Source organism: Artemia franciscana, chromosome 17 (genome assembly GCF_032884065.1).
Source record: "Artemia franciscana chromosome 17, ASM3288406v1, whole genome shotgun sequence".
Classification (NCBI taxonomy): Eukaryota; Metazoa; Arthropoda; class Branchiopoda; order Anostraca; family Artemiidae; genus Artemia; species Artemia franciscana.
In genome coordinates, this window is record NC_088879.1 from 29,338,154 (window position 1) to 29,364,488 (window position 26,335).

At 33.3% G+C, this 26,335-nt stretch overlaps 1 protein-coding gene and 1 long non-coding RNA gene across 2 annotated transcripts in view; one reads left to right on the forward strand and one right to left on the reverse strand.

The window, feature by feature from the left end:
* Positions 1-366: 366 nt before the first annotated feature.
* On the reverse strand, positions 367-24,378 carry LOC136038122 (uncharacterized). The gene is made up of 3 exons (XR_010620131.1): positions 24,305-24,378; positions 18,930-19,014; positions 367-862 (listed from the first exon to the last, which is right to left on the reverse strand). It is a non-coding gene; the product is annotated as an uncharacterized LOC136038122 (long non-coding RNA).
* Positions 24,379-24,578: 200 nt separating this feature from the next.
* LOC136037533 (sucrase-isomaltase, intestinal-like) overlaps positions 24,579-26,335 on the forward strand; it is a 215,458-nt gene continuing 213,701 nt past the window's right edge. Inside the window, exon 1 of the mRNA XM_065720255.1 lies at positions 24,579-24,683. Coding sequence (XP_065576327.1) covers positions 24,632-24,683 — 52 coding nt within the window. The 5' untranslated portion in view covers positions 24,579-24,631. The remainder of the gene's footprint in view (positions 24,684-26,335) is intronic.

The following is a 26,335-nucleotide window of genomic DNA, read 5'->3' on the forward strand; positions in this document are numbered from 1 at the left end:
TAAACTGAAAGTAAGGAGCGATATTAAAACTTAAAACGAACAGAAAATACTTCGTATATGAAATAGGCTGCTTCCTCATCAACGTTCCGCCCTTTACTGTAAAGTTTTTTTTACTGTTTTAAAAAGAAGAGTTGAGAGAAAGAGCCAAACTTTAGCCTAAAGAGCGTGGGGTTGATGAGGAAGCAGCCCCTTTCATATACGAAGTAATTTCTGTTCGTTTTAAGTTTTAATGTCGCTCCTTACTTTCACGTAAAAAAAACTTGTTTTTTTATTTAATATCTTCAAGGATTTGGTAGGAATCCCTGGCAAATAGAAGAATGAATGGAGCTCCTTCTAAATGATATTACGGAAAGGGAAACTGCATTTGGACAAAGCTTTATATATATCTTTATATAACACTAACAAAAAAGCAACATTAGAATTTCTTGTTTTTGAGCCCTTATGGTGGTGGTGTTAATTTCGGAAAATTTGAAGGGAAGGGGGACAAACATTTTAAAAAAAATCCAGAAGGAGCAAACTGTCCTTTTTCAATGAATATAAAAAATACATAAAAAAAATTATATCCCCTAAGCATAATTTTTCAAAAATCAAGGGGATAAGCCAAATAAAAATGTAGCGGTACAAATGCCCCCTATGTTCCTCAACTGTAACCACAGCATTATGGGTTTTGTTTTTTTCTTTGGGGTAAATAAAATTCCAAAATCCATCTTCTATGGAAGGTTTCATTGTTGAGTTTTGTCAGCCACATATGCCTTTGAAAAGGATTCTGCCATGGTAAAGGGTTTCGGGATTCACGAATATCTAGAATAGGTTTGCACTGTACCATCACCAAAACAAGCAGCAGGGCAAAATAGAATATGACCTGAAATATTTAAAACAAATAATTCTAAAATAAATATTAAGAGCTAGTACTGAAAACTGTTGCCACTACTGACAACTCACTCCAGCACTAGGCCCCTGAGACCATCATAGCAGGTTACATTCTTCACTGAACCTACTGTATTTAAAGTTTCACTCTTTACTCCGCCCATAAAATTCTGATTTCATTGAAGTCTGATTTCATTGAAGTTCTGATTCAAGACCCTCTTCCTACTTTTTCTTTAAAACCAGCAATTCGGTTGGTCCCACACGTTCCGCAAAAAAACACTCACTATGTCACTAGAAATCGGGATTAAATCAATTGATTTTTTGACCTAGTTGTTTAACTTCTGGGCAGTCAGACGAGGACCTAAAACGATTTTCTGACAATATTTCTACATATATCTTCCACTGCCTTTTGAAGCACCCGCGTTTCAAAGCTATACTTGACCATATCATTACCATAGCTTCCAATTTTCTGATCTTGCTTCATAGACTTATCTTCCAAACTTTTTCAACTATGAAAAAAAACCCTGGGCCTTGGCTATCTTTTTTTTTTTGAATCGTAACTAGATCGACTAATTTTACTAGTACTGCTACTGCTACAATGTAAGCTAAGCTGCACGGTTTCATCTATCTTCTTGTTATCCAGCATTACCTCTTCAATCATTCTTAGTCTAAGTGACTAAGTTTTCTCAAAGTTTATGTTCAAAAGCTATTCTTGCATTCTGAATTCTTGAATCCTCCAAAATCACTGACTTTGCTAAAATTCTTTATAACACTGAAGAACTGTAAAATAACCTAAATATATGCCCGAAAAGCGCAAACTGACTGAGGAATGAGGTATTTGACGAATGTATAGGTAGGAACTCCATGCAGTTAATAAGCTCTAAAAAATATACTGACAAATTGTATACATCTGTTATGTAACTCAGATTCTGATAGGTATTGTTTTATTGTTTTAAAAACAAGAAATGTGTAGATCTATATAAATTCTGATTACAGAACATTTGAAAACCTCGTCTGCCGACTCAAGGAACTACGGTTCAAATCAAATTGAAGGTGCTCAAGTAGTGCTGGTCTTAAATTTATTAAATCAAAAACATATTTTTTCAAATGAAAGCTAACAGCAAAATCAGAAAGAAAAGAAACTATTCGTTATATAAGGTGGCTCCCCCTCGTCAATTTCCCAGTCTTAACACTGAATTTTTATTGGGCTTTAAAAATGCTTCTTATTTCAGTTAAATGGCGATTATTTGACCTTAACCAGAATCAATTTTGCTTCAATCAGTGTGGTTTTACTTGCGAGAATATCAACAACAACAACACAAAAGAAAGAAATTTACCAGTATAACCAAGAAAAGAAATAATGAATATAGACTTACTGTTTAATATACAATGCTATGAATTTTACAAAGGTTCAGCAATAGCGGGGATTTATTTACGTCATAAAAGAGAAAAAGTTTTCCATATTTGGCTGTCAATAAAGCACAAAGGCTTAGTGGTATCTATTCTACTTCTGATTGGGTTAATTTTTGTTAGTTTGTGGCTAAACTTAATTTTGTTATTTAACTATGCATCTGTTCGTCTTAGATTTAATGTAGCTCTTTACTTTTCTCTGATTTTTTTAAAATGACTTTTTATTAAAAAGTTCTTTTCTATTCGTTTTTAATTGACACTTTTTTTTTGGGGGGGGGGGCCTAATAAAGGAATATTAAAAAAATGTCAGTTGTTCTGCCTAACAATCAAGATTTTGGGTCAATACATATATTTTAGACATATTTGCAGCAAATATTATAAGAGTCTCTCTCTGAAATTTTTGTTGAATGGAAGGAGGGAAATCATTCAAATAAATGAATTTTGGACTTCTATAAGACTGAAGCCCTCCTGACCCAATCCTCTTTCAACTTTGAACTTAAACAAATTTTGATCAGCATTCTATTATAAAAGTTTTATTTTATTATATAATTTTTGAATGTTTTTTTTTACAAAAAAGAATATGTTAGATAAACATATTTTTATTTCATTCATTAAACAGATTTCTGACATGTTAAAAAAAAAAAAAAATGGAAATGGGACGTAAAAAATCAATGCAATCCGATTTGCCTCCGATTTAGATTCGTTTTGCTCTGAAACTTTAATTTAAATTTCTCACTAAGAATTTCTTAATTTTTTGTTATTGGTTGCTCTTGATAGGCTCTGTTTAGTCCCCAGAGTTAAAATTTACAATCTAATTGATTTTCTGACTCGATGTTCCCTCAAAGTTTCAGCTGAGTCCCTTAAAAAATTAGTTTCTACATATTAACTACGCCGCTTTGACAACTTGGATGCACTTAATATATTTTGAATTAGTTTAACACCCTCCTTTAAACATTCCCTGAAAGTTTGAGTCGAACTCATATTGCCATTCGTGATATATTGAATATACACCCTTTTGACAACTTGGATGCACGTTGTGTCTTGTGATTTATTTTAACATGCCTTTAAAATCGGAACTTAATATACTTAGCCATTCCTGAAATATTTTACATGCACCCTTTTGAAGGATTCGATGTAGACAGCGTCTTCTGATTTAGTTCAACATCTACCTTAAAACACCCTGGAAGCTTCGATTTAACACACTTTGACGCACCTGATACATTGCCGATAAGTCTTTTTGAACACCCAAATGGAAAGGATCTGTTTTGAATTAGTTCAATACCCGCCATAACACTTCCAAAAATGTCTGCTTAATACTGTTCAAAGTTCTTGAGACATCGCAGATACCCCCTTTGGACAACTAGTGTCTTTTGTTTAAGTTTGATATACCCTGAAAGTTTCTACTTAACACATTTAGATGTGCTCAAAATATTTCAGGTGGGCCCTTGTGACAACTTAGATGTATATAATGTCTTATAATTTAGTTTTACATCCCACTCGACGGACCTGGAAAGTTTCGACTCAAAACTCTTAGCTGTTACTGAGATATTATACGTTTTGACAACCTAAATTCATATAGTGTCTTTTGACTAATTCAAGATTTCCCCCAGCACGCTCGGAATGTTTTCTCTCTGTTGCACCTGAGATATTGTAGATACGCTTTTATGACAATCTACATGCCTATAGCGTCTTTTGATGTAACTCATTATTCTCCTTAACATTACTTGAAAGTTTAAATTTGAAAGTCACTTCTGAGATATTGCGGATATGTCCTTTTGACAACCAAAATTAAAATAGCGTGTTTTGATTTATCCAACGTCCCCTCAACGTCAATGGAAGTTCCAACTTGCTGGTATAAAGTAAATACACCCATACGCCTCTAATATTTCTAATAGATGGATAAATTAAAAGCATTTTAATGACAGAAGAAAAAATTTGAACTTAAAAGACTAGAAACTGTTTAAACAAAATGGGATCAGCATGTCCTGAACTCCTCCCTCAATACACTACATTGGATCTTGGTTAATCTGCTTTCATTAAGACTTAAATTAAAAAAAACACTTTTCAAATTTAATACACCATCCTTTGTTTATAATAAGTAAAAATAGATTCCAAACTTTTATGAAGAACATCTTTAAGTTCTAGCCCTTTGTGTCCCTTTAACACAACTAAGGCCAAAACCAGTGATAGGCAAGATCATAAAAATATTTCATATTTCGGGTAAGGACGTCCTGAAACCTGACATTTCCATTTTCTGTTCTATATCCTTCCATTGTGTGATATCAGCTCCCCCTCAACTTAGCAGCACTCATCATTCCTTAGCAGCCCTCCTCAACAGCATGGTCCAAAAATAATCTTAGAACTGAATATAAGCTAGGGGTAAAGAATTTCCCCTCAGATTCACCCAATTGACTCCCAACAAGAAAATTGAAAAAAGCTTTGGTGACCCCTAACTATTTTTATTTTCACGGCAATATTCTTAACGAAGTAATATTACCACCGAAAGTTGACCACAACTTATCAGCCATCTGACAGTTAAAACCCTTATATAAGACAATTGGACTAAATACGGTTTATTCATGATTCTAAATATGTGCTTACATTAAGCTTAAAGTTAATTATCAGAAAATAGTAGGGTAAGAAAATCACTTGCGTGATTTCAAAACGAGGTAAAAGAGGGAAAACAGAGGCTTCCTTCCTCTATATCAAACAGTTCGTGGTAACGAACTGTAGTAAGGAGCGACCGGGCTCAATGGTAACCATAACTCTAAAAATTGGAATTTTGATATCAATAGCTACATCAAAAGAATCGCATTTTAATGCTGATTTTAAATATATAGGTTTCATCAAGTTTAGTCTTACCCATCAAAAGTTAAGAGCCTGAGAAAATTTGCCTTATTTAAGAAAATAGGAGATAACACCCCCTAAAAGTCGTAGAATCTTAACGAAAATGACACCATCAGATTCAGCGTATCAGAGAACCCTACTATAGAAGGTTCAAGCTCCTAACTACAAAAATGTGGAATTTTGTATTTTTTGCAAGAAGACAAATCACGGGTGCGTGTTTATTTGTTTTGTTTTTTTTTTTCCCCAGGGGTCATCGTATCGACCAAGTGGTCCTAGAATGTCGCAAGAGGGGTCATTCTAACGGAAATGAAAAGTTCTAGTGCCCTTTTTAAGTGACCAAAAAAATTGGAGGGCATCTAGGTGCCCTCCCACGCTCATTTTTTCCCAAAGTCAACGAATCAAAATTTTGAGATAGCCATTTTGTTCAGCATAGTCGAAAACCATAATAACTATGTCCTTGGGAATGACTTACTCCCCCAAAATCCCTGGGGGAGGGGCTGCAAATTACAAACTTTGACCTGTGTTTACATATAGTAATGGTTATTGGGAAGTGTACAGACGTTTTCAGGGGTATTTTATTTTGTTTGGGGGTTGGGCTGAAGGGAGGGGGCTATTTTGGAGGATCTTTCCTTGGAGGAATCTGTCATGGGGGAAGAAAAATTCACTGAAAAGGGCGCAGGATTTTCTAGCATTAAAGAAAACAATGAAAAATAAACATGAAAACGTTTTTACAAATGAAAGGAAGGAGTAGCATTGAAACTTAAACGAACAGAGATTATTACGCATATGAGGGGTTCTAAAAATACTTTAGCATAAAGAGCGAGGTATTTAGGAGGAGATAAATACCTCGCTCTTTATGCTAAAGTATTTTTAGTAATTTCAACTATTTATTCTACGGCCTTTCTGATTCAGGGGTCATTCTTAAGGAATTGCAACAAAACTTACGATTTAATGTAAAGAGCGAGGTATTAACGAGAGTACAAACCCCCTCGTATACATAATAAAAATATAAGATTATGAAAGTTTGTTACGTAAGTTAATTCTTAAGTTACGTATATTTTTTACTAATAAAAAGGTTCGTTAAAAATTAAAAGTTCTAGTTACCTTTTTAAGTAACCGAAAAGTTGGAGGGCAACTAGGCCTCCTTCTCCACCCCTTATTTCTCAAAATCGTAAATACAAATTTCATTTTAATAATTTATGTGCGGAGAGCCAAAACCAAACATGCATTAATTCAAAAACGTTCAAAAATTAAAGAAAAAAAAACTAATTTTTTAGCTGAAAGTAAGGAGCGACATTAAAACTTAAAACGAACAGAAATTACTCCGTATATGAAAAGGGTTGTCCCCTCCGCAATCCCTCGCTCTTTACGCTAAACTTAGACTCTTTGCCACAATTCTACTTTTTAAAACAATTAAAAGCTTTAGCGTAAAGAGCGAGGGATTGCGGAGGGGACAACCCATTTCATATACGGAGTAATTTCTGTTCGTTTTAAGTTTTAATGTCGCTCCTTACTTTCAGCTAAAAAATTAGTTTTTTTTTATTTAATATATGTATGCATTACGTGTAAAAATTTCAATTTTCCCAGAAGAGAGTAGTTGTAATTTTTTTTATATAAACAGACAGTAGTTCTTAATAAAACCTTGGAATTTAACTAGATTACTAAATTTAAGCGAACAAGTGCTTAAAACATTAATATAGAATCAATGGTTCAATCTTTCTTACATATTATACTGTATTCTCTTTCAGATTTCAGTTACAACCACTTTGGACATAGTTTTAACAAAAGTCCAGCTACTACTGCAACATCGACACGCAACTAAATTCCGAGGTCCTGGTTAACTAGTGAGTTTGCTCAATCTGTTTAAAACCTATACTTGAGCCACTATCCCAGAAGTTCCAACATTATAATTCCTTTTTGAATTAAGATAAGGCCGTTTATTGCAAAGTTGAAATTAAACTAGAGATGTATTTTCCCAGGATGGATTGCTATATGTAAAATTTATTTATTCGGTTACTAAGAAAAAACAAAACAAAAAAAAAACAGACAGGTTTTATCGTCACTTATCATAAAAAAACCATAACCATAAACCATAAGAAAAGCAAATAAAAAAAAATAAGCAACGAAAAAAACATATTAAAAATAGATGCAAAAGTGAGCCTTTGAAAGGAATCTTTCGTTTTTGTGGTTTTCATTTAATGATATTTAAGCCATGCAGGCTATAAGCAGTTACAAAATTCATTGGGCCCAGGAAACCCTCCGAAAAGTATAATATTTTTCCATTTAAACTGCACCTTTTTTTATTTTTTAGGAAATTCGCCAGTATTAATCTTTTTTTAACCTCCACCCGTCTCCCAAAAAAGAAAACATTTTTAAGTGCAGTGATTCTATATCTGCTATTCTGCCATTATATGTTCCACGAAAGCTTATTACTCGCATTCAATTTATTCCAAAATTCGGTATTTTTCTTCCCATCCTAATCTGTCAACGTCTGGAAAACGTGCTAGTAATCGCAAAAAAAAATAAAAAAAAAATAGAGGGACCTTTTAATGTTCATATATCTTAATAAATTATTTTAAAGCTTTGCATCATCTTATGATAAGATTCCAGGATTGCTACAACAAAAATATTTCTTCTAAATAGTTTCTTAATCTCACAGTGTAAGACAATCTAAATTCCAAAGCTCATGCAATTAAAAGGCCAGGGATAGTCTCCACAATATCAAAAAGATATTTCACGAGAAGATGAACTAAATATTCGACATATAAAAATCAGAAGTTATGTTTTTTTTTTCAAATCGAAGTAAAGAGCGAAATTAAAACTAAAAACGAACAGAAATTTTTCCGTATATGAGGGTGGCTGTCCCTTCGTCAGGCCCTCTTGTTTACGCTAAAGTTTGGATTTTAATCCTTCATCTTTGAGAGACTTTTCAAACGTAATGGTGGCTAAATTGGACCAAAAAGCATTTTTAGAGCATCATAAGACTGCACCGTAAAGGTCGAGATAGGGGGGGGGGGTACCTCTCTCATGCCCAGAACAGTTTGTGTCAGTTTTGAGTTTGAATTTCACCCTTTAATATCATTTGAAGAAAAGTTTATTTTTTAGATTTAAGTTCTTTATTTTAAATTAGGACTCCTAGGGCTGCCCCACACTTGGGGAAGTTTATCATCCCTAAATACAGAAGCTCACAATCAAAATTTAACTTTTTTGTGGAAATGCTCTTAGAAAAAGAGCTGTTTAGGGTATTTGCTTTTTGAAGTAAAATACAAAATTAAAGATAACTTCGAAGACCATACTGCCTTTCCATGACGAAAGTAAAACAGTTCAAAATAGGGATGATACCTTTTTATTGACAGTGAATAGATATAAAATTATTTAACTGGATATTTCGAACACATATACAGTGTTCATCATCAGGAGTAAAACTAAAAGACATGAATAAAAATAAACAAAATTTATACCTAATAAACTAATTAAATATAGTTTATTGCTCTTATTTTTTTCAATGCAACAGCCGATGCAAATCTCTTTGACCTTTTTGGTTCCGGTTCATTAGAATTATCTGACATATTACGTGGACAGAGGTCATAGCTCTTAGGTGAGGTGATATTTACTTTATTTGACCTCAGTAAATTATCATAAATTGAGTTCAATCCAAATTCGCCTGTATCTCTGTTTATGGAATTATTCTTGAATAGAATTTTTTTAATTTCGATTGTTTCCCTGAAAGTTTGCTTTAAACCTTGGTCCCTAGAAATCAAAGAAACATTTTCAAACAAAATAAAATGATTTGGAAAATTAAAGATATGCTCCGAGACTTTTTCGAAAAGAAGGAAAAAATTTCTAGAATGTTCTGACGATATTTTGGAAACAACATTTTAATTAAACTTAAAAGAATTTTACAAAATAATGGTTTAAAGGTAGCTTTAAGAGGTAGTAATACTTTGGCTAGTTTTTTAGCCAAACGTCGAGTATATGGGGATAATGTGACCAAGGAGGTGTCTAAATATATTAACACACATAAGAGACACGCAAATGTTATAAATCAACAAGATTTTCTTCATCAATGTAAGAAGAAAAGGATTTTGCCACCTTCAATAAAATTCAATCTAAATTTAGGCACTTTTAAAGGAAAAAAGTTTGAACGAGGTCTACAATTCAAGACTTTAAATCATCTGATTAAAGATAAAAGGAGAAAAAGAGCTTTGTTAGTGAAAGATAAAATTTTCCTGGAAAATATTATATCAAAAAAGGTGAGTGCAAGTGATTTTGTTTTATTCAACAAACAGCAAGAAATCATTTCAATCATGACTTTCACCTTTCCAGAGAAAGATTACTTAAAAAGTTTTCAAAATTTTCTGAAAATAAAGCCGTAATACTTTCGTCAACTCTTGGACCAGGTGTAATTAATTTTTCATCAAGGACCTTAACGTTACAAGAAAAGGCCGTATTAGAAAAAGGTCAAAAATTTTGTTTTCAAACTAATAAAGTCCCAGTAGAAGAAATTATCTCATCAATAGAAACATCTTTACATAGAAACCCCATCCTAATCAAAGATGTTAGCCTAGTAAGAGCTTCTACAGTTAAAGCCCTGTCAGAGTTTGCTTTAAAACCAGAAATCCCTAACAATTCTTTCAAAGACATGAAGATTCTTAATAATTTAAGAAGGGATGAATCTATTATTATTACAAAAGCAGACAAGGGTAACACTTTAGTGGTAATGGACACCAAGGACTACGATTCAAAATTAAACACTTTACTGAAAGATGAAAAAACGTACAAACAACTTTCTTTTGACCCGACGGACTCATACACAAAGAAGTTTAAGAACGAGTTAAAGAGTTTGAAGGAAGAAGGGAAGATTACACCTCAACTTTTCTACAAATTCTTAGCAAGAGGTTCTTTGTGCCCTAAATTATATGGACTTCCAAAGATACATAAGCCAAATCCACCATTACGACCAATTGTTGCGAGTAACAAGTCACCAACAAGTGCTCTGAGTAAGTGGCTAGTTTCATTGTGTAAACCACTAATGTCTACACAAATTTCTTACATTAACAATTCGTCAGAACTTGTAAAAAAACTAAAAGAAGTTGAGATTTCTTCAAATTCTATAACTTCAAGTTTCGACATAGTGTCAATGTATACGAGTATTGATGTAAAAGCCGCAGAAAGTCTTCTTGAGAGAAAGATACTAAGAAATTTGGACCTAATTGGTGGTGAAACAGTTTTGGAAGTCGGTGTAATTATGAATTTAGTTAGCTTGTGCAACATGTTCTCTTATTTTTTTCAATTCAGAGGGGTTGTTTTCGAACAAGTAAATGGTTTACCCATGGGGGCCCCTTTAAGTCCTTTATTAGCAAATTGTTTTGTAGAAAATATTGAAACAATAGCGTTAGATTCATATTTTTTAAAACACAAATTTTGGGGGAGATATATGGATGACGTAATTTCAGTATGGAATTATGAGGTGGAGGAATTAAAAAGTTTTTTAGAACATCTTAATTTTTGGGGAGGGGATTTAAAATTTACAATAGAATTAGAAGAGGATAATAAACTTCCTTTTCTGGATGTCCTTCTTTTAAAAAATGAAATAGTCTGGATTTTAAGATTTACAGAAAACCTACTAACAATAACAGATTTTTGTCGTTTTTCTCCGGTCATGCTCGCCAAATAAAAATTGGTTTAATCATATCTTTAACTGACCGCATTTTTAGAATTTGTTCTGCAAAATTCATTGAGGAGGAATTATCTTTGTTAAAAGAGATTTTAATAAGTAACCATTATCCGGTTTGGTTAATTGACCAGACTTTTTCGAAAAGAAGGAACAAATTTCTAGAATGTTCTGACGATATTCTGGAAACAACAGAAAAGAAAGATATTTTTTGTTCTCTACCATATGTTCCAGGTTTGAGTGAAAAACTTAAAAGAATTTTACAAAATAATGGCTTAAAGGTAGCTTAAAGAGGTAGTAATACTTTGGCTAGTTTTTTAAATTCTGGAAAGGATCGGACTTCCGTAGAGCAACAAAGTGGGGTTTATAAAATCCCATGTACTTGTGGAAGCTCTTATGTGGGACGTACTAACCAGAATTTAAAAACGAGATTGCTACAACATCATAATTCTATTTCATCATCTTTAAGCAAAATACCAAACCTGAAGATTTCACGTCAGCCCTCTCGGAGCATATCTTTAATTTTCCAAATCATTTTATTTTGTTTGAAAATGTTTCTTTGATTTCTAGGGACCAAGGTTTAAAGCAAACTTTCAGGAAAACAATCGAAATTAAAAAATTCTATTCAAGAATAATTCCTTAAACAGAGATACAGGCGAATTTGGATTGAACTCAATTTATGATAATTTACTGAGGTCAAATAAAGTAAATATCACCTCACCTAAGAGCTATGACCTCTGTCCACGTAATATGTCAGATAATTCTAATGAACCGGAAGCAAAAAGGTCAAAGAGATTTGCCTCGACTGTTGCATTGAAAAAAATAAGAGCAATAAACTACATGTAATTAGTTTATTAGGTATAAATTTTGTTTATTTTTATTCATGTCTTTTAGTTTTACTGCTGATGATGAACACTGTATATGTGTTCGAAATATCCAGTTAAATAATTTTATATCTATTCACTGTCAATAAAATGTATCATCCCTATTTTGAACTGTTTTACTTTCGACAAAATTAAAGAAATAGTTTACTCAATATAAGTGTCAATATGTATGGTCTTATGGGGAAAAAAAGCGAAATTCCACATTCTTGTAAATAAGAGCTTGAAATTTCATATGCATATGAAATCGCATATGCTCATTCATATGCTGAATTTCATTGTATGATTTTCAGACAGATAACTCGCCATTTTGGAAGTGCTTGCTTCTTTGTTTTAAATCAGGCAAATTTCCTCAGGCTCCTAACATTTGATGGGTAGCTCTAGACTGAATAACTTTTAAATATTTGAAATCTACATGAATTCCATATCCTTAAATGTATTATTTTGTATCAAAACCTTTTTTTAGAGTTTCGGTTACTATTGGCCTGAGTCACTTCTTACTCATAGTTCGTTACCACGAATTGCTTGATGAACAGGCGAGAGGATTTTTTTGCCTTATAGTTATCCTAGACAGGATAGTACAGACCATCATGATGAAAAGATATTTCTTATTTAAGAGATTCATCTGTCCTTTAGAATTAAGTTATCTGTTAATTAAAAAGAATATCTTATTCTTACATCAAAACTCGTTTTTAAACAGTAAAATAAAAAAAACTAGTTTTTTTTTTTACTGAAAGTAAGGAGCGACATTAAAACTTAAAACGAACAGAAATTACTCCGTGTGTGAAAGGGGATGATCCCTTCTCAGCACCCCACTCTTTACGCTAAAGTTTGACTCTTTCTTTCAATTCTACTTTATTAAACAGTAAAAGACTTTAGCCTAAAGAGCGGGGCGTTGAGAAGGGATCATCCCCTTTCACACACGGAGTAATTTCTGTTCGTTTTAAGTTTCAATGTCGCTCCTTACTTTCAGTTAAAAAAACTAGTTTTCTTTTTATTTAATTTCTGAACGTTTTTGTATTAATGCATGTTTGATTTTAGCTCTCCGCACTTAAATTATTAAAATGAAATTTGCATATTAATTCTTTTTTTTGGCTAAATGGCTTTCTCTTAGTTTTGATCAGACGATTTTGAGAAATAAAGGGTGGGGAAGGAGGCCCCGTTACCCTCCAATTTTTCAGTTACTTAAAAAGGCAACTAGAACTTTTTACTTTTAACGAAAATTATTATTAGTAAAAAATATACGTAACTTAAACGTAACAAAATATAGGTTAAACGTAACCATACGAAGTTCTGTGAGAATGAATGAATGATTTTATTTAGTGATTACTCCGTATATGAAAGGGGCTTTTCCTCCTCAACGCCCCGCTCGTTACGCTAAGGTTTGAATCTTTCTCTTAACTCTATTTTTAGAACAGTAAGAAACTTCAGCGTAAGGAGCGGGGCGTTGAGGAGTAAAAGCCCCTTTCATATATGGAATAATTTCTGTTCGTTTTAAGTTTTGATGTTGCTCCTTACTTTCATCTAAAAAAACTTATTTTTTTTTATATTTAATTTCTGGACGTTTTTGAATTAATGCATGTTTTGATCTTGGCTCTCCGCACATAAATAATTAAAACGAAATTTGCATATCAATTAATGCAATTAATCGGAAGATTTTGAGAAAAAAGGAGCGAGGGAGGAGGCCTAGTTGCCCTCCAATTTTTTGATTACTTAAAAAAGCAACTTACAACTTTTAATTATTTACAAACGTTTTCATTGGTAAAAAATATACGTAACTTACGAATTAATTTACGTAACGAACTTCTATATTCGTATGTTTTTATTTCGTGTATGAGGGGGTTCAACCCTCGTCGATACCTCGCTCTTTACCCTAAAGCTTAAACTTTGTCCCAATTCCTTAAGAATGAGCTCTGAATCACAAAGGCCGTAGAATAAATAGTTGAAATTACTAAAAATACTTCAGCGTAAAGAGTGAGGTATAACGAGGAGGTAAGCCCCTCAAATGCATGCTAATTTTTCTTCGTTTAAAGTTTTAATGCTGCTCCTTACTTTCAGTAGAAAAAACTTTTATATTTATTTTTTCATTATTTTTCAAATAATGCTAGAAAATCCTGTGCCCCCTTCATAGAAATTCTCTTCCCCCATCACAAGTTTCTCCATGGAAATATCCTCCCACGTAACACCTCCCCCCTCAAATCTCCCCCCTAAACAAAAAAAATCCCCCCTGAAAACGTCTGTAAACTTCCCAGTAACCATTACTAAATGTAAACACAGGTCAAAGTATGTAACTTGCAGCCCCTCCCACGGGGACTGCGGGGGAGTAAGTCGTCCCTAAAGACATGGTTATTAGGTTTTTCGACTATGATGAATAAAATGGCTATCTCAGAATTTTGATCCGGTGACTTTTGGGAAAAAATGAGCGTGGGAGGGGCCTAGGTGCCCTCCAATTTTTTTGTCACTTAAAAAGGGCACTAGAACTTTTAATTTCCGTTTTCTATTTTTTAGAGTTTCGGTTACTATTGAGCCGGGTCGCTCCTTACTACAGTTCGTTACCACGAACTGTTTGATTAAATAAAAACAACAAGTTTTCAACTGAAAGTAAGGAGAAACATTAAAACTTGAAACGAACAGAAATTATTACACATATGAAGGGGATTGCCCCCTCCTCAACACCTCGCTCTTTGCACAAAAGTTTTTCAGTACTTTTATTAAAGCTTCTTATTGTTCTAATTAAACGACCCTTATGTTTCTGGAGTCATTCTTAAAGAAATAGGACAAATTTATAACTTTAGCGTAAAGAGCGAGGCTTTGAGGAGGGGAAAATTCCCTTCATATACGTTATAATTTCTGTTCGTTTTAAGTTTGACATTGCTCCTTACTTTCATTTGAGAAACTTGTTTTTTATTGAATTTCTAATTGTTTGTTAAATAAAGCCAGGAAATCTGGCCCCACCTCCACGTAGAAATCCCCCTTCCCATGGAAATATCCTCTAGAAACTTAAATCCCGTTGAAAAATTTACCCCGACAATTACCCTTAACAACTTCACGCGTAAAATTGAGACGGGAAAAAGAAAACAAACCATATGAAAGGAATTCTGTATAGGTTCCCCGGTGTATAAATTTACCTGACAATTTCACGCCCTAGAAACATCCCTCCCCATGGAAAATTCCTCCGTGGAAAAGCCATAAGCAGAAAATTCACCCACCCCCCAAATTCATTAACACTTGCCAATAATAAATAATATGCGTACACAATGGGTAAATCTTACTACTATAAGACCATTCCCTGGGGCTTTGGGGGGTTTTGTTATAACAAAAGGCATAGTTATTGGGCCGTTCAACTATGATGAACAAAATGGCAATCTAAAATTTTAATCGGACGACTTTAAAAAAAGAGTGGGGGAGGGGACCTAGTTGCTTTCCAATATTTTTGGCTACTTAAAAAAGAGCACTAGAACTCTTAACTTCTGTTCGAATGAACTCTCTTACGACATTTTAGGACCACTGGGTCCTAGCCTTTAATATATAAACCTTAACTTAATGAAACTTTTATATTTGAAATCAGAATAGAACGTCGATTCCTTTAAAATATCTATTGGTATCAAATTCTGTTTTTAGAGTTTCGGTTACTATTGAGCTGGGTCGTTCCTTACTTACAGTTCAATACCACAAACTGTTAGATGGATAAGAAATTAAACTGTAGGGAAAAGGGGAGAAAATTGTATAACGTTACAGATCAGAAAAACTTTTGAAGAAAAAAAACACATACCCAGTTAAAACTCGATTTTGACTGAATTACCGAGTACATCTTAGCCAGCAAATATACGATTTGTTAAGTTATAATTATTTTTGGGCGTATTATACTTTCTTTTTAAAATATATATTGGAAATTCGTTTACCTTGAAATGCGAAAAGCGCAGTCAGAATTCAAATTAGGGTATTGATTCTTTTCGCAAGAACCGTGAGTACTAAGCACTGCAATATGAAAACAAGTTTGTATGCGTTTTCATCAAAGTAATGAAAAGTACCACTAGGATAATATCAGTAGAGAATTGTTTGTCTTCAAAACTTGCACATACTGCCCCTTGATGGTAAGGACCTTCGCTACAGATCTTCTATCAGCTGAATCGAGTATTTTCTCATAATCTATAAAACTCAGGACGAAAGGTGTTTGATAACTCAGGCGCTTCTCAATTAAAAACCCAGTTTGGGTGAAAGTGATTGAAAGCTTAGTCGACACATCTAGCCTTCCTGAATCCGCACTGTTCTTCTCTTAAAACTTTGTCTACAGCAACTCTCATTCTAAAAAGTATCGTCGTACTAAGAAATTTGCTACCCAAACAGACTAGACTAATGCCTTTATAATTACCACACTCACTCTTATTACCTTTCTTTTACAGGGGTTTAATTAGAGTATCCTTAAAAACGCTAGGTAATTCGCCTTTTTCAAAAATCATATTCATAATCTTCAGCAACTTATATCCAATCTCATAGTCACCATATTTAAGAATCTCAGTAGCCACACCATCAGCACTAGTAGTATCTCCATAGACACTTCCATGAGGCGCATAGTCGCTACTCTTTTCTTCTTCGCCACTAATCACAAAAAAGTGTAACGGCGACTACTTCCTGGCAAAATGCAGATGTTATTGATTATTTACACTTGGCTGTTACATAATAGTATAAGGAGTGTCTTTCTTTGATATTCCTTGGAGACCAGTTTCATCAGGACCCCCAGATCAAGTGCGGACCCGGAAATCAAGGGTAAAACACCGGATGTAACTAGGTATGATTAAGTGTGCAAATTCCAACACTAATAAAAGAATATTCCTGCTTGGTAGTCCCGAAGTTGCCAGAAATTAAGCACTTTAAATTTAATATAACATGCCTTATTGAAGTTATTAAAACTTATTTGTGGTGGTAAGAAATTCTCAGAGATAAAACTAGTTTTGGTAATATCAAAATTGAGTTAGCTTAAACTAATGAAAACATGAACACTTCATAAAACGCGATTAGAAATCAAAATAAAACTATGTAAAAACCGACTAAGAATTGTTAAGGCATTTTAATCAGCAAACGAGGTGAGACAAGCATATGGCAGGTAAAACCTCATCGTATCAACATATACCAAATACAGTAGAGGAGCAAGCACTGAGCCTTCTGGGACCCCACAAGCTACAGGAAATGGGACAGAAGCGGCATCATCAATAATAATATTAAACCTACCACACAAATAACTTTCCAACCATTTTAAGCATGATCCTATTATACCTATAAATTCCACTCTGTGTTGTAAAATACTGAAATCAACTGCATCAAAATCTTTTTTTAAATCAAAGAATACTTTTCTTTGATACCTCCTTATGACAGGTGTATTACTTAAGCTTGTTTCAAGGCGTGAAGGAAGGTGCCTGTTTTCAGGGATATGCTTATATTTTGAAGCAAGAAAGGAAGTAGATACATCATTGTGGCTATAAATGTCCTTATATTTAGACCTACAATCCCAGCACAACTTGATTAAATGTTCTTTCAAATTTTCGTAGTCACTTGTAGAATTCTCAATCGGAAACTCCAATCTTTCTCCTAGATTATTCACAATTCCATCTGAAATAAAAATTTTTGGAATAATTTCTAACTCGCTCGTGAACTGTCGATCCTATTTTTGAATAAAAATAACCGAAATTATTTTCGGTCACTTTGTCACTTTGTTCAACAACTTTGTCACTTACAGACATACAATTAACGTCAATACAAGCAGAATGGCTGCAAATTTTTCTTCTCATGGATTCAATAATAACTTGCAGTCTTGCCTTAGTATCACCCTTGTGCTCACTGAATTTTTCACGAAAATACCTCTTTTTATTTTGGCGTTCAGGAGAGTTCACTCTATTTCTTGCCTTTCTGAACACATTGAAATCAGTAGTATCCTGAATATTTAGAGCTTTTTCGTGCCATCATTTTCTTTAGCCTAGCATATACTTTTTAGATAACTTAACAGAGGCACAACTGGGAGACGGTCTGAACCACGGTTTTGAAACAAATATGCACAACTATGATTCAAATAAACAGAACCAGCGAAAACATTATCAATCAGAGCAGCAGTAACTTGATGTACCGATGGGCAAATTTATCCAGGTTTTTATTTTCTAAGCGCATGGTCCATTGTTTTCTTTGAACTAGTATGAACTTTTTAAGACAAATTAACTGAGTCACAACTGGGAGATGGTCTGAACCATGATCTGAAACATCATCAATCAGATTAGTATTGATCAATCAGATTAGTATTGACTTGATATTCGGGTGGGAACAAAAGCTAAGAGGGTAAAGATAACTTAAAATTATACAATTAAAACATTTTATGAAGGTTATAGTTAAAATCACCCACATATAAAAACCCAAGTCTTTTGAAGGAATACATCGAAGCAACCCGTCAAAACCATCAATAAACTAATCCACGTGAGCATATATATATTTTATATATAGCCTATATAAAAGTCCAATATATGTACAATCTACAATAGAATAATATGAAACCTGAGAACTGTGCCTTTCTAGAGTATATTTTATTACAGGTAAAATGGAACACCGCTTTTACTTCTTTCGATCACAGCCTATATAAGAGTTAAATATATAGACCACTTTAAAGAGACTTATTGGAAACTTGAGAAACGTCCCTTTTCACAGTAGATTTTCTTACGTGCAAAGTGAAAGCAAACCTTTTTTTTCTTTCCATCACAGTCGGTATAAAAGGTAAATATATATACTAAAGAACAATCAATAATATTGTTGTTTGCTAGCATGCGCTTGTTAAAAGTGCTTGTTAGTGATTTGTATAGGTAAAATATTTACTATGATTTAACATCAGGTGGCTTGCATTTGGGAACAGCGTGTTGCTTATAGTTTTTCCCTGGAACATGAAAACATCAGCTGATTGTCAGCTTTGTTGCTTAAAGCACAATTCCTTAGGGATTAATCTCTAGTCTTACATTTGATTCCTACACCAGAAAAAAATCTTTGATGACGGACTACAAAAGTTCACTGAATCAAAATACATCTTTTGTAAGTGGTTTGGGGAATGCCTTGATTAAAAATCTCGAGAGAAAAAAGCCTTGAAGAGAAAAACAATAATACGTGCGTTTAATCTGCATAAGTAAACAATTAACTATTACATAACAACATAACATCCACCTGTAAATAATCAATGATACCAATATTGCTAGACACAAATTTCTTAAAGTATTATTTACCTCCCACAAGCAAGAAATACGTCACCCTCAATTACTTCTGGGAGCTCCCAACTTGGTTTGTGAGGTCCCACTTAATTTGCTGGTCCTGGAAAAAGATATCTTGAAGAAAATTCGAAGATAAAATAATCCTTGTGCTATTAATCAACACCCACGAGTACATAATCAATAAAACCTGTGTTTTGCCTTGAGGGAATCGCCGCTAAAATTCTTATTGATGAATGGTGAAGAAGAAAAAGAGTAGCATCTATGGCCCTCGTGGAAGTACCTATGGGAATATTGCTAGAACCTGGGGACTTATCATCTTCTTTTACTTTTGGAACTATCACTAACTTCCTCACAGACAAATTTCCTTCACATCCATGGTGTCAAAAACTTTTTTTTCCAGTATATCTTTTCCTGTAATTCTATTCCGGCTTAGCACATTCTAAAAATGTTTTGCCTATCTCTCTTTAACTCTTTCCTAATCACTAATTGTGACCCCATACCTACTTTTAACTGGAACAAGTTCAGACTGACTACTCCCTCTCAATAAATTAACGTGCCAGTACAATATTTTACTACTATACTGTCAGACTGCATCTCCCAGGCCCTCAACAATTTTATCGATGGTCATCACTTCACTCCTTTTTAGTGGATATTTTGATATTTTCTAAACTTTTTCTTATATTCCTTTTATTTTCATATGATATGTCACTCAGGTAATTTTTGTACAAGCCCTGTCTCCCCTTTTTTAAACATAAGGCCTTTTCACCAATATTTCTAGCAACGCTCCTAACTTTTATTCCTAGAACATTAGTAGTATTTGAGCAATATTCAGACAACATCCATAGCCACTACTCTTTTTCTTCACAGCATTTAAGATCGTGAAGAGAGATTTAACTGTGATTCTCTCAGTTATTGCATGGCAATATTTTTTAATACAGATATAGATGGGAACATGTTTTCTGTTCATAAGAAAAACCATTTTGTAACCTATAAGCATTTTCCATTGAAATTATGAAATTTTCTGGTGTAGGAATTGAACGTGTGATCTAAGATTTCCCGTGGTAAAAGAACAATCCGTTAGTTATTGGAGCCAGCAAGTAATTGTTAATATTATATTCTTAGAAATATATACTAAGCAAATACTATTAATATATTTTTCCGGGCGCTAGCCACCTTGTGTTTACCATCACTGTAAGGTGCTAGATTAATTGCGTTATTCCTTTCTTGTTGATATGCCATATGGATTTTTGTTCCCGAGAAAGTCATCATTTAGTCTTGTTGCTTTGCCATTGAGATAATTGTTTCTAGGAGCACGAATTAAGTAATGTTTGCCAAGTATATTGTCGTTGAAATAACACAATGAATAGAAGCAGCGCCCATCCGCAGAGCATTGCATAAGAATTCATTTTTTGTGTTTTTGCCCGAGAAAGTCACAGTATGGTTTTATTGCTATCTATTTGAGATAATTGTTGCCAGGAACATGAATTGCGCAGTGATTTGATTACCAAGAATACTGTCGTTAAAATAACAAAACAAATATAAATTACCAGCATCACCATAATGCCTACTCAAATCCATGTGGCCGGTGCCCTTCTGGAGAGGATCATATTGCCCATTGAAATATCATTATTCGGACAAAGCTTCGAGTGTCAACATGGCTAAAAAGGAAGTTCTGATAAGGTTTCTAATATACCGTTTATAGAGGTTTGTAATATGGATTTTTTTTAGTGTGCCCAGTGGAGGGGACTGTTATTATATATCATCTTTATTTTGAAAAACACTCATCCCTAATAGCCATTCTTGAACTTTTTAATTCAATCTGTCCATTATTTTTGAAGCTGGATATTCAGGGGATGGTAAAGACCAATATATATATCAAAACTAAAAAGAGCATTTACTGAACTCTATGTTTTTGCACATTATGCATCATCATTAATTTTCAAACCGTCACTCCCCACTAGCCATTCTAGAGCTTTTGAATTCAGTTCAACGATCATTTTTGAGCCTGGAACTTCACAGTTGGTAAAGAGAAACATCAAAACCAAATCGAGCATAAAACTGCCTTTGGGTGGTTAACAGAATTAGTCCCTTAGACGGATATGATTTGTTCTTGATTCTGAATTATTTTTTTTAATTGGAAACTTTTTCATGTCTTAGAGTGAAATTAACAATACTTATATGAAAAGAAATTAACTTTCTGGATTTTTCTACTTACGAATAAAACCAAATTTATGTTAGTCCTTATTTTTTCTTTTAGAAAATATTTTTTGTTGTGAATTTTTTACTTATTTTTCTTGTAACCTAAAAATTTTCTCACCTTTTTTATATTGAATCAAGTGATTTTTTTATATAGGCATGGTTAATGTTTACTTTAAGAAATTAAAAAACGTTGAAAACTTCTAAGTTCGAAAAAAATAAAATGAAATTCTCAGAATCAAAAATAAGTAAGATACGCCTCAAGGGCCAACTCCTTGAGCCAACCGAGGGCACGATTTATGCTCAATTTTTAGTTTTGATATTGCACTTTACCATCTATTGTAGGTCCAAGTTCAAAAATAATTCTTGGATTAAGTTCAAAAGCTAAAGAATTGTTATTAAAGTGGAATGTTTTTTTAAACTAGCGAAAATATATGATATACAAACACACATAATTTGATAAATACTCTTTTTACTTTTGATATTGCTCTTTACCTTACAATGAAGGTACAAGTTCAAAAATAATATATGGATTGAAATCGAAAGTTTAATAACGGCTAGTAGGGAGTGGTTTTTTTAAACTAAAGATAATATATAATGCACAAGCACATATAAATAGGTTATTAAAGAGATTGTAAATGTATTTATATATAACAAATCTGTATGCAAAACAGTCACCTCCGCTAAGCTTACGACAAAAAAATTTATAATACTTATCAAAACTTCTATCGTTAGACATGTTGACACTTAAAGCTCAGTTCAACTAATGATATTTTAATGGACTTTTTTCTATGTTTTCTACCCACACTTAAAACCAAAATAATCACAGGATGCTCTCTAGATGGGTTCTGGCCGCTTTTACTTGTGTAGGAATTATGGGAGTACTAGCCTCTTGTATTTGTTGTGTTATTTTAACGAAAATTGATCCCGGAAACTATTATCTCAAAGACATTGCATTAAGAGTAGATGGTGATTTTCTAAGAGACAAAGATACGACATGAATGATTACGCAATGCTCTTCAGATGGATGCTGCTTGTATTCACTGTGTTATTTCAAAGACAATATATTTGCCAATCAAATCAATACACAGTTCGTGTTTCCTAAAACACGCAACATTTGATCATAGCAACATGATCAAATGGTGACTCTCTAGGGAACGAAGATCTCAATGACATATCAACAAAAAGAATAACCTAATTGACTTGGTACGATACAGTGAGGCTTAACACAAGGTGGCTAGCGCTCGGAAACAATACAATGATAGTATTTGCTTAGAATATATTTCTATAATCATAATAATATTAATAGCCTGTCGACTCAAATGACTAACGCATCGTTCTTCTACCATAGGAAATCTCAGATCTCACGTTCGATTCCTAGACCAGGTAAAAATTACATAATTTCAATATGAAGTGCTAAGAATCTAAAAAATGAATTGTTGGGAAAGAAATTATTTCGTCATTTATATCTGGAAGAAATTATTGTCATCTATGAATTTAGTGAGGTAGAAGGCAGCACCGAGGGAATCGCTGTCTAATATCCTTCAGGACCTTAAAACACAAAGGAGGAAAAGAGTAGTGGCTATAAATGTTGTCGAAGTAATGCCCCTCCATTACTACTGAAACAATGAGCAACTTCAGAAATTATTTTCCTAAAATTATTCCATCCATCTTCTTCATTTCCAAATTCTAACCTCTCCATCTTAGTTTTCAAGTGTTCATAAAAAGTTTATCTCTAATTCTCATCCTGGAGTATACTAACGTCATAGCTTCTCGGAAGTTAGTTACCATTCTGCAATTTCAGCTTTAAACTAGCCCTAAACACTAAAAGATGGTGATTTTTACTTTTAACATCAATAAAAGAACTCCTATATACCCTAGTATCTTGTATTGATACTGCTTATCTTCAATTTACAACAAAATAATCAATAAGGCAAGCTGCCTTCAATCATATGAATACCATGTTAACTTATGGGCCATTTTACAAACAAACACGGTATTGGTTATAACTAAATAGTTAGACCTACATAACTAAATTGCCACACTCAGTAGCCATTATTGTTTTCCTTTCCTACTTCTAGTGCACCTAGGCTAGGATACCATCTATCCCTATTTCTACTGACCTGGGAGTTAAAATCTTCAAACAAAACCACCAAACATATATTTGGGACCCTGTCTATTCTGTAAAATCACCCCTCGAGATAATGAAAACAAACAAAATGAAATAAAAAAAAAAACAATAAATAAATATGCATCCGTGATCCTCTCGCTAAAAATAGAAAATATCACCTTTTGTAGACAGGAACTTAAATCCTATACAGTAGCATTTTGTGATACGCTAATTCTGAAAAAGAAATTTTCATTAAGCTCACTTAGCTTTTATGGGGAGCTTCCCCCCTTTCCGAAAATCAAGCATTTCTTACAGGCTCGTAGCTTTGGGTGTGTATAATAAAACTAATTGAATTTTATTAACTTGAGACCAGCAATGATAGCTAATCCATTTGATCCATCTTTTTTTGTCAAAATTCCCTATTTGAGAGTTTCAATTACTGTTGGGTGAATTCGCTTCTTTTACAGTTAGTTACCACAAACTTTTTGATTAAAAAATACAGTTGAATATTCATCAATGAGTTACCTATGTAATTTTAATATATAGATTCTTTACCTTTAGGCAGAGAAGGGGGGTGGCATTACATAAGTTTAGGTTCCCAGATACTAACAACAAAATCAATTAGGCGGATTTATTGGAATTCTATTCCTAAGAATTTCCCACTTTTTATAACTTTGTTAAAAACAACTGTTTATTAGCTACTGTTTCACCATATACAAACAATTATAATTTATCTACGCTTATAAATTGCCAAAGTTGTTACTTAGCCAAAAAACAGATTGTTTGAATATTTTACTTTTTGCTTATTGCCCAACATGTATAATTGCATGAACATCCGTTTTTGTAACTGTAGCAAAATACGGTGAATTTATAACGATAAGTGATCTTCGTACTTCCTGTTTTTATAGGGTGGCCTTCTAGGGGGTAGGATTTAGTGTTTTTGGCTCCCTCTCCCAGATAGTAAAAGCAGAAAAAAGATAGATTTTGAACTTGTACTGCTAATAAATCACCATTGAGTGTACAACTTCTCATCATGGTTGTAAAGGACTGGGAGGGTATTATAATATGAACTTGAAACACTAACTCATTTGATAATTTTCCACCGATGACTAAAAGTACTTTTTTCTAGTGATAGCTCAGTAGAACTTTTTTCCAGCTAGAAACTTAGACTGTTCTAGCATGCTGTTCTTTTGTCAGAACTGATTATTTTGCTTACGTGATGATATATTCTAGTAACCATGAGAAAATACCGTGAAGATGATTAAAATCCATAGAAATTTTCTATCTATAATGTTTACATTACTTAGAACTAAGAAAATTTCTTCTGAGATAAAGAAAACCAATTTAAATATCATCTAATTGGTAATCTTGTCAGTCAAGCTACAGTTCCTTTTGTGATTAAAATCCAGAAATGGCCTTTTTGAAGGTCTTGCTGGGATTTTTATGTCTTGGTTTTGCATTAGGTAAAATCCATATGGTGATAATTAATTTTTATTTTCACAAGAAAAGCTAAGCTAAAATAACACTAAAAATTTACATGCTTGAAAGGATTCACATTGTTTAGCAATACCTGCAAATTATGATATTGCCTTAGGGCTGTCTAATAAAAGGATTTATCTTTATTTGAACTGTAATTTGTACGTCATGAAAATAATCATTGACTTTATTTAAATATACATACAGTTTAAAATAATTGTTTTTATTTTATATTATCTTATTCTGATTTATAATTACTAACAGAATTAAAGAGTCTGAAAGTAACTTTCTTGGCTTTGATTCTAGGCCTCTGAAAATTACAGACAATGTGACCAAATAAGTCTTTAGTTTTTGTGTATGTATTCTCTGCGCGCATTTCTTTGTTTTTTCTTCTTTCTTGACCTGTATATAATAAACATAAATATTCTGAAATTCAAAAAGAAAATGCTCAGTGATAACATTGAATTTTCCCAAATTTCAAGATAAACCAACCCCTTTCCCCTTTCCTTTAGGTGAACACGAGTCCTTGAGCAAGCCATCTTTTAGCTTTGGCAGGGATAGCTCTCTTTTGGGTAGTTTAATAGCATATTACTTGAATTGCGTATGTTGGTAAATTTATATTTTATTGATGGTCGTTTTAAGTTTTAACTTGGTTTTGTTTTAAATTCATATGGCTTTAGCTTGAGGTAATACAGTTGTTTTTCCTCATGTCAAGCTTCTCTTGTTTGCTTTAACACTAATAAAATTCAAAGCTGAAGCGTTGAACGTTGGTACCAAAAACGGACGGTATCAATAAAAATTTATTAAATTGGAAACAGGTTTTATTCTTAAATGAAGTTACAGAAAGATATTAAAGCTCAAAAATAACAAAATTATTGGCTGTCAAATATACAACAACTAAATGATCAAAGCGTAAAATGAGCCAGTATATGCAATATTTTCCTGATGAATTTGTTCATACCGCTGGTATATGAACCTACAGTAACCTACACACGTTAATACTGTTACTAGTTTAACTCATCACAGTGCCGAGCCAGCCGAGACTAAGGCGATTGTACACGCTCATCTTTCTTCAATCTCTGTTGATAGTAATGCTCTTCACTTCCTCTCATGATTTTCTTATTCCATAACAATCTTTATTTTGACATATTCTCAACCCATTCCAGGAATACCTGCTTTTCGTTTTACCCCAGATGAATTGCCAAAAATTATCATTTTTGGGGAAGCTATAATTCGCAAAACCTGATCTAACTTTTTAAACTTATCCTTCATTCAACGGAGTGCCTGAAATTGTCCGTAGGGAATTGCTCTTGAGAATATACGGCATATCCCCCCAGGGGCGGAAGTAGCACAAAAAATTGGAGGGGGGCAATATTATAAGGGCACCAATCAGCGAAAAATCCTGGATGGGGTTGGGGAAAAGTGACAAGGGTGCTAATAATTCACCTAATTGACAAACCTTTCTTAAAGAGTAAAAAACAGAAAAAAAACAAGGAATGAGGGCGCCAGAAAAAATATTGGGGTTGGCGGGGTCTCCTTGGCCACCCTGGATCCACCAAGTAGTGACAGCATGATGCTTTCCACAACAGGGATAGGGGGTAAACTATTAGAGCTACTAGCCCCTCAAGATGCTATTACG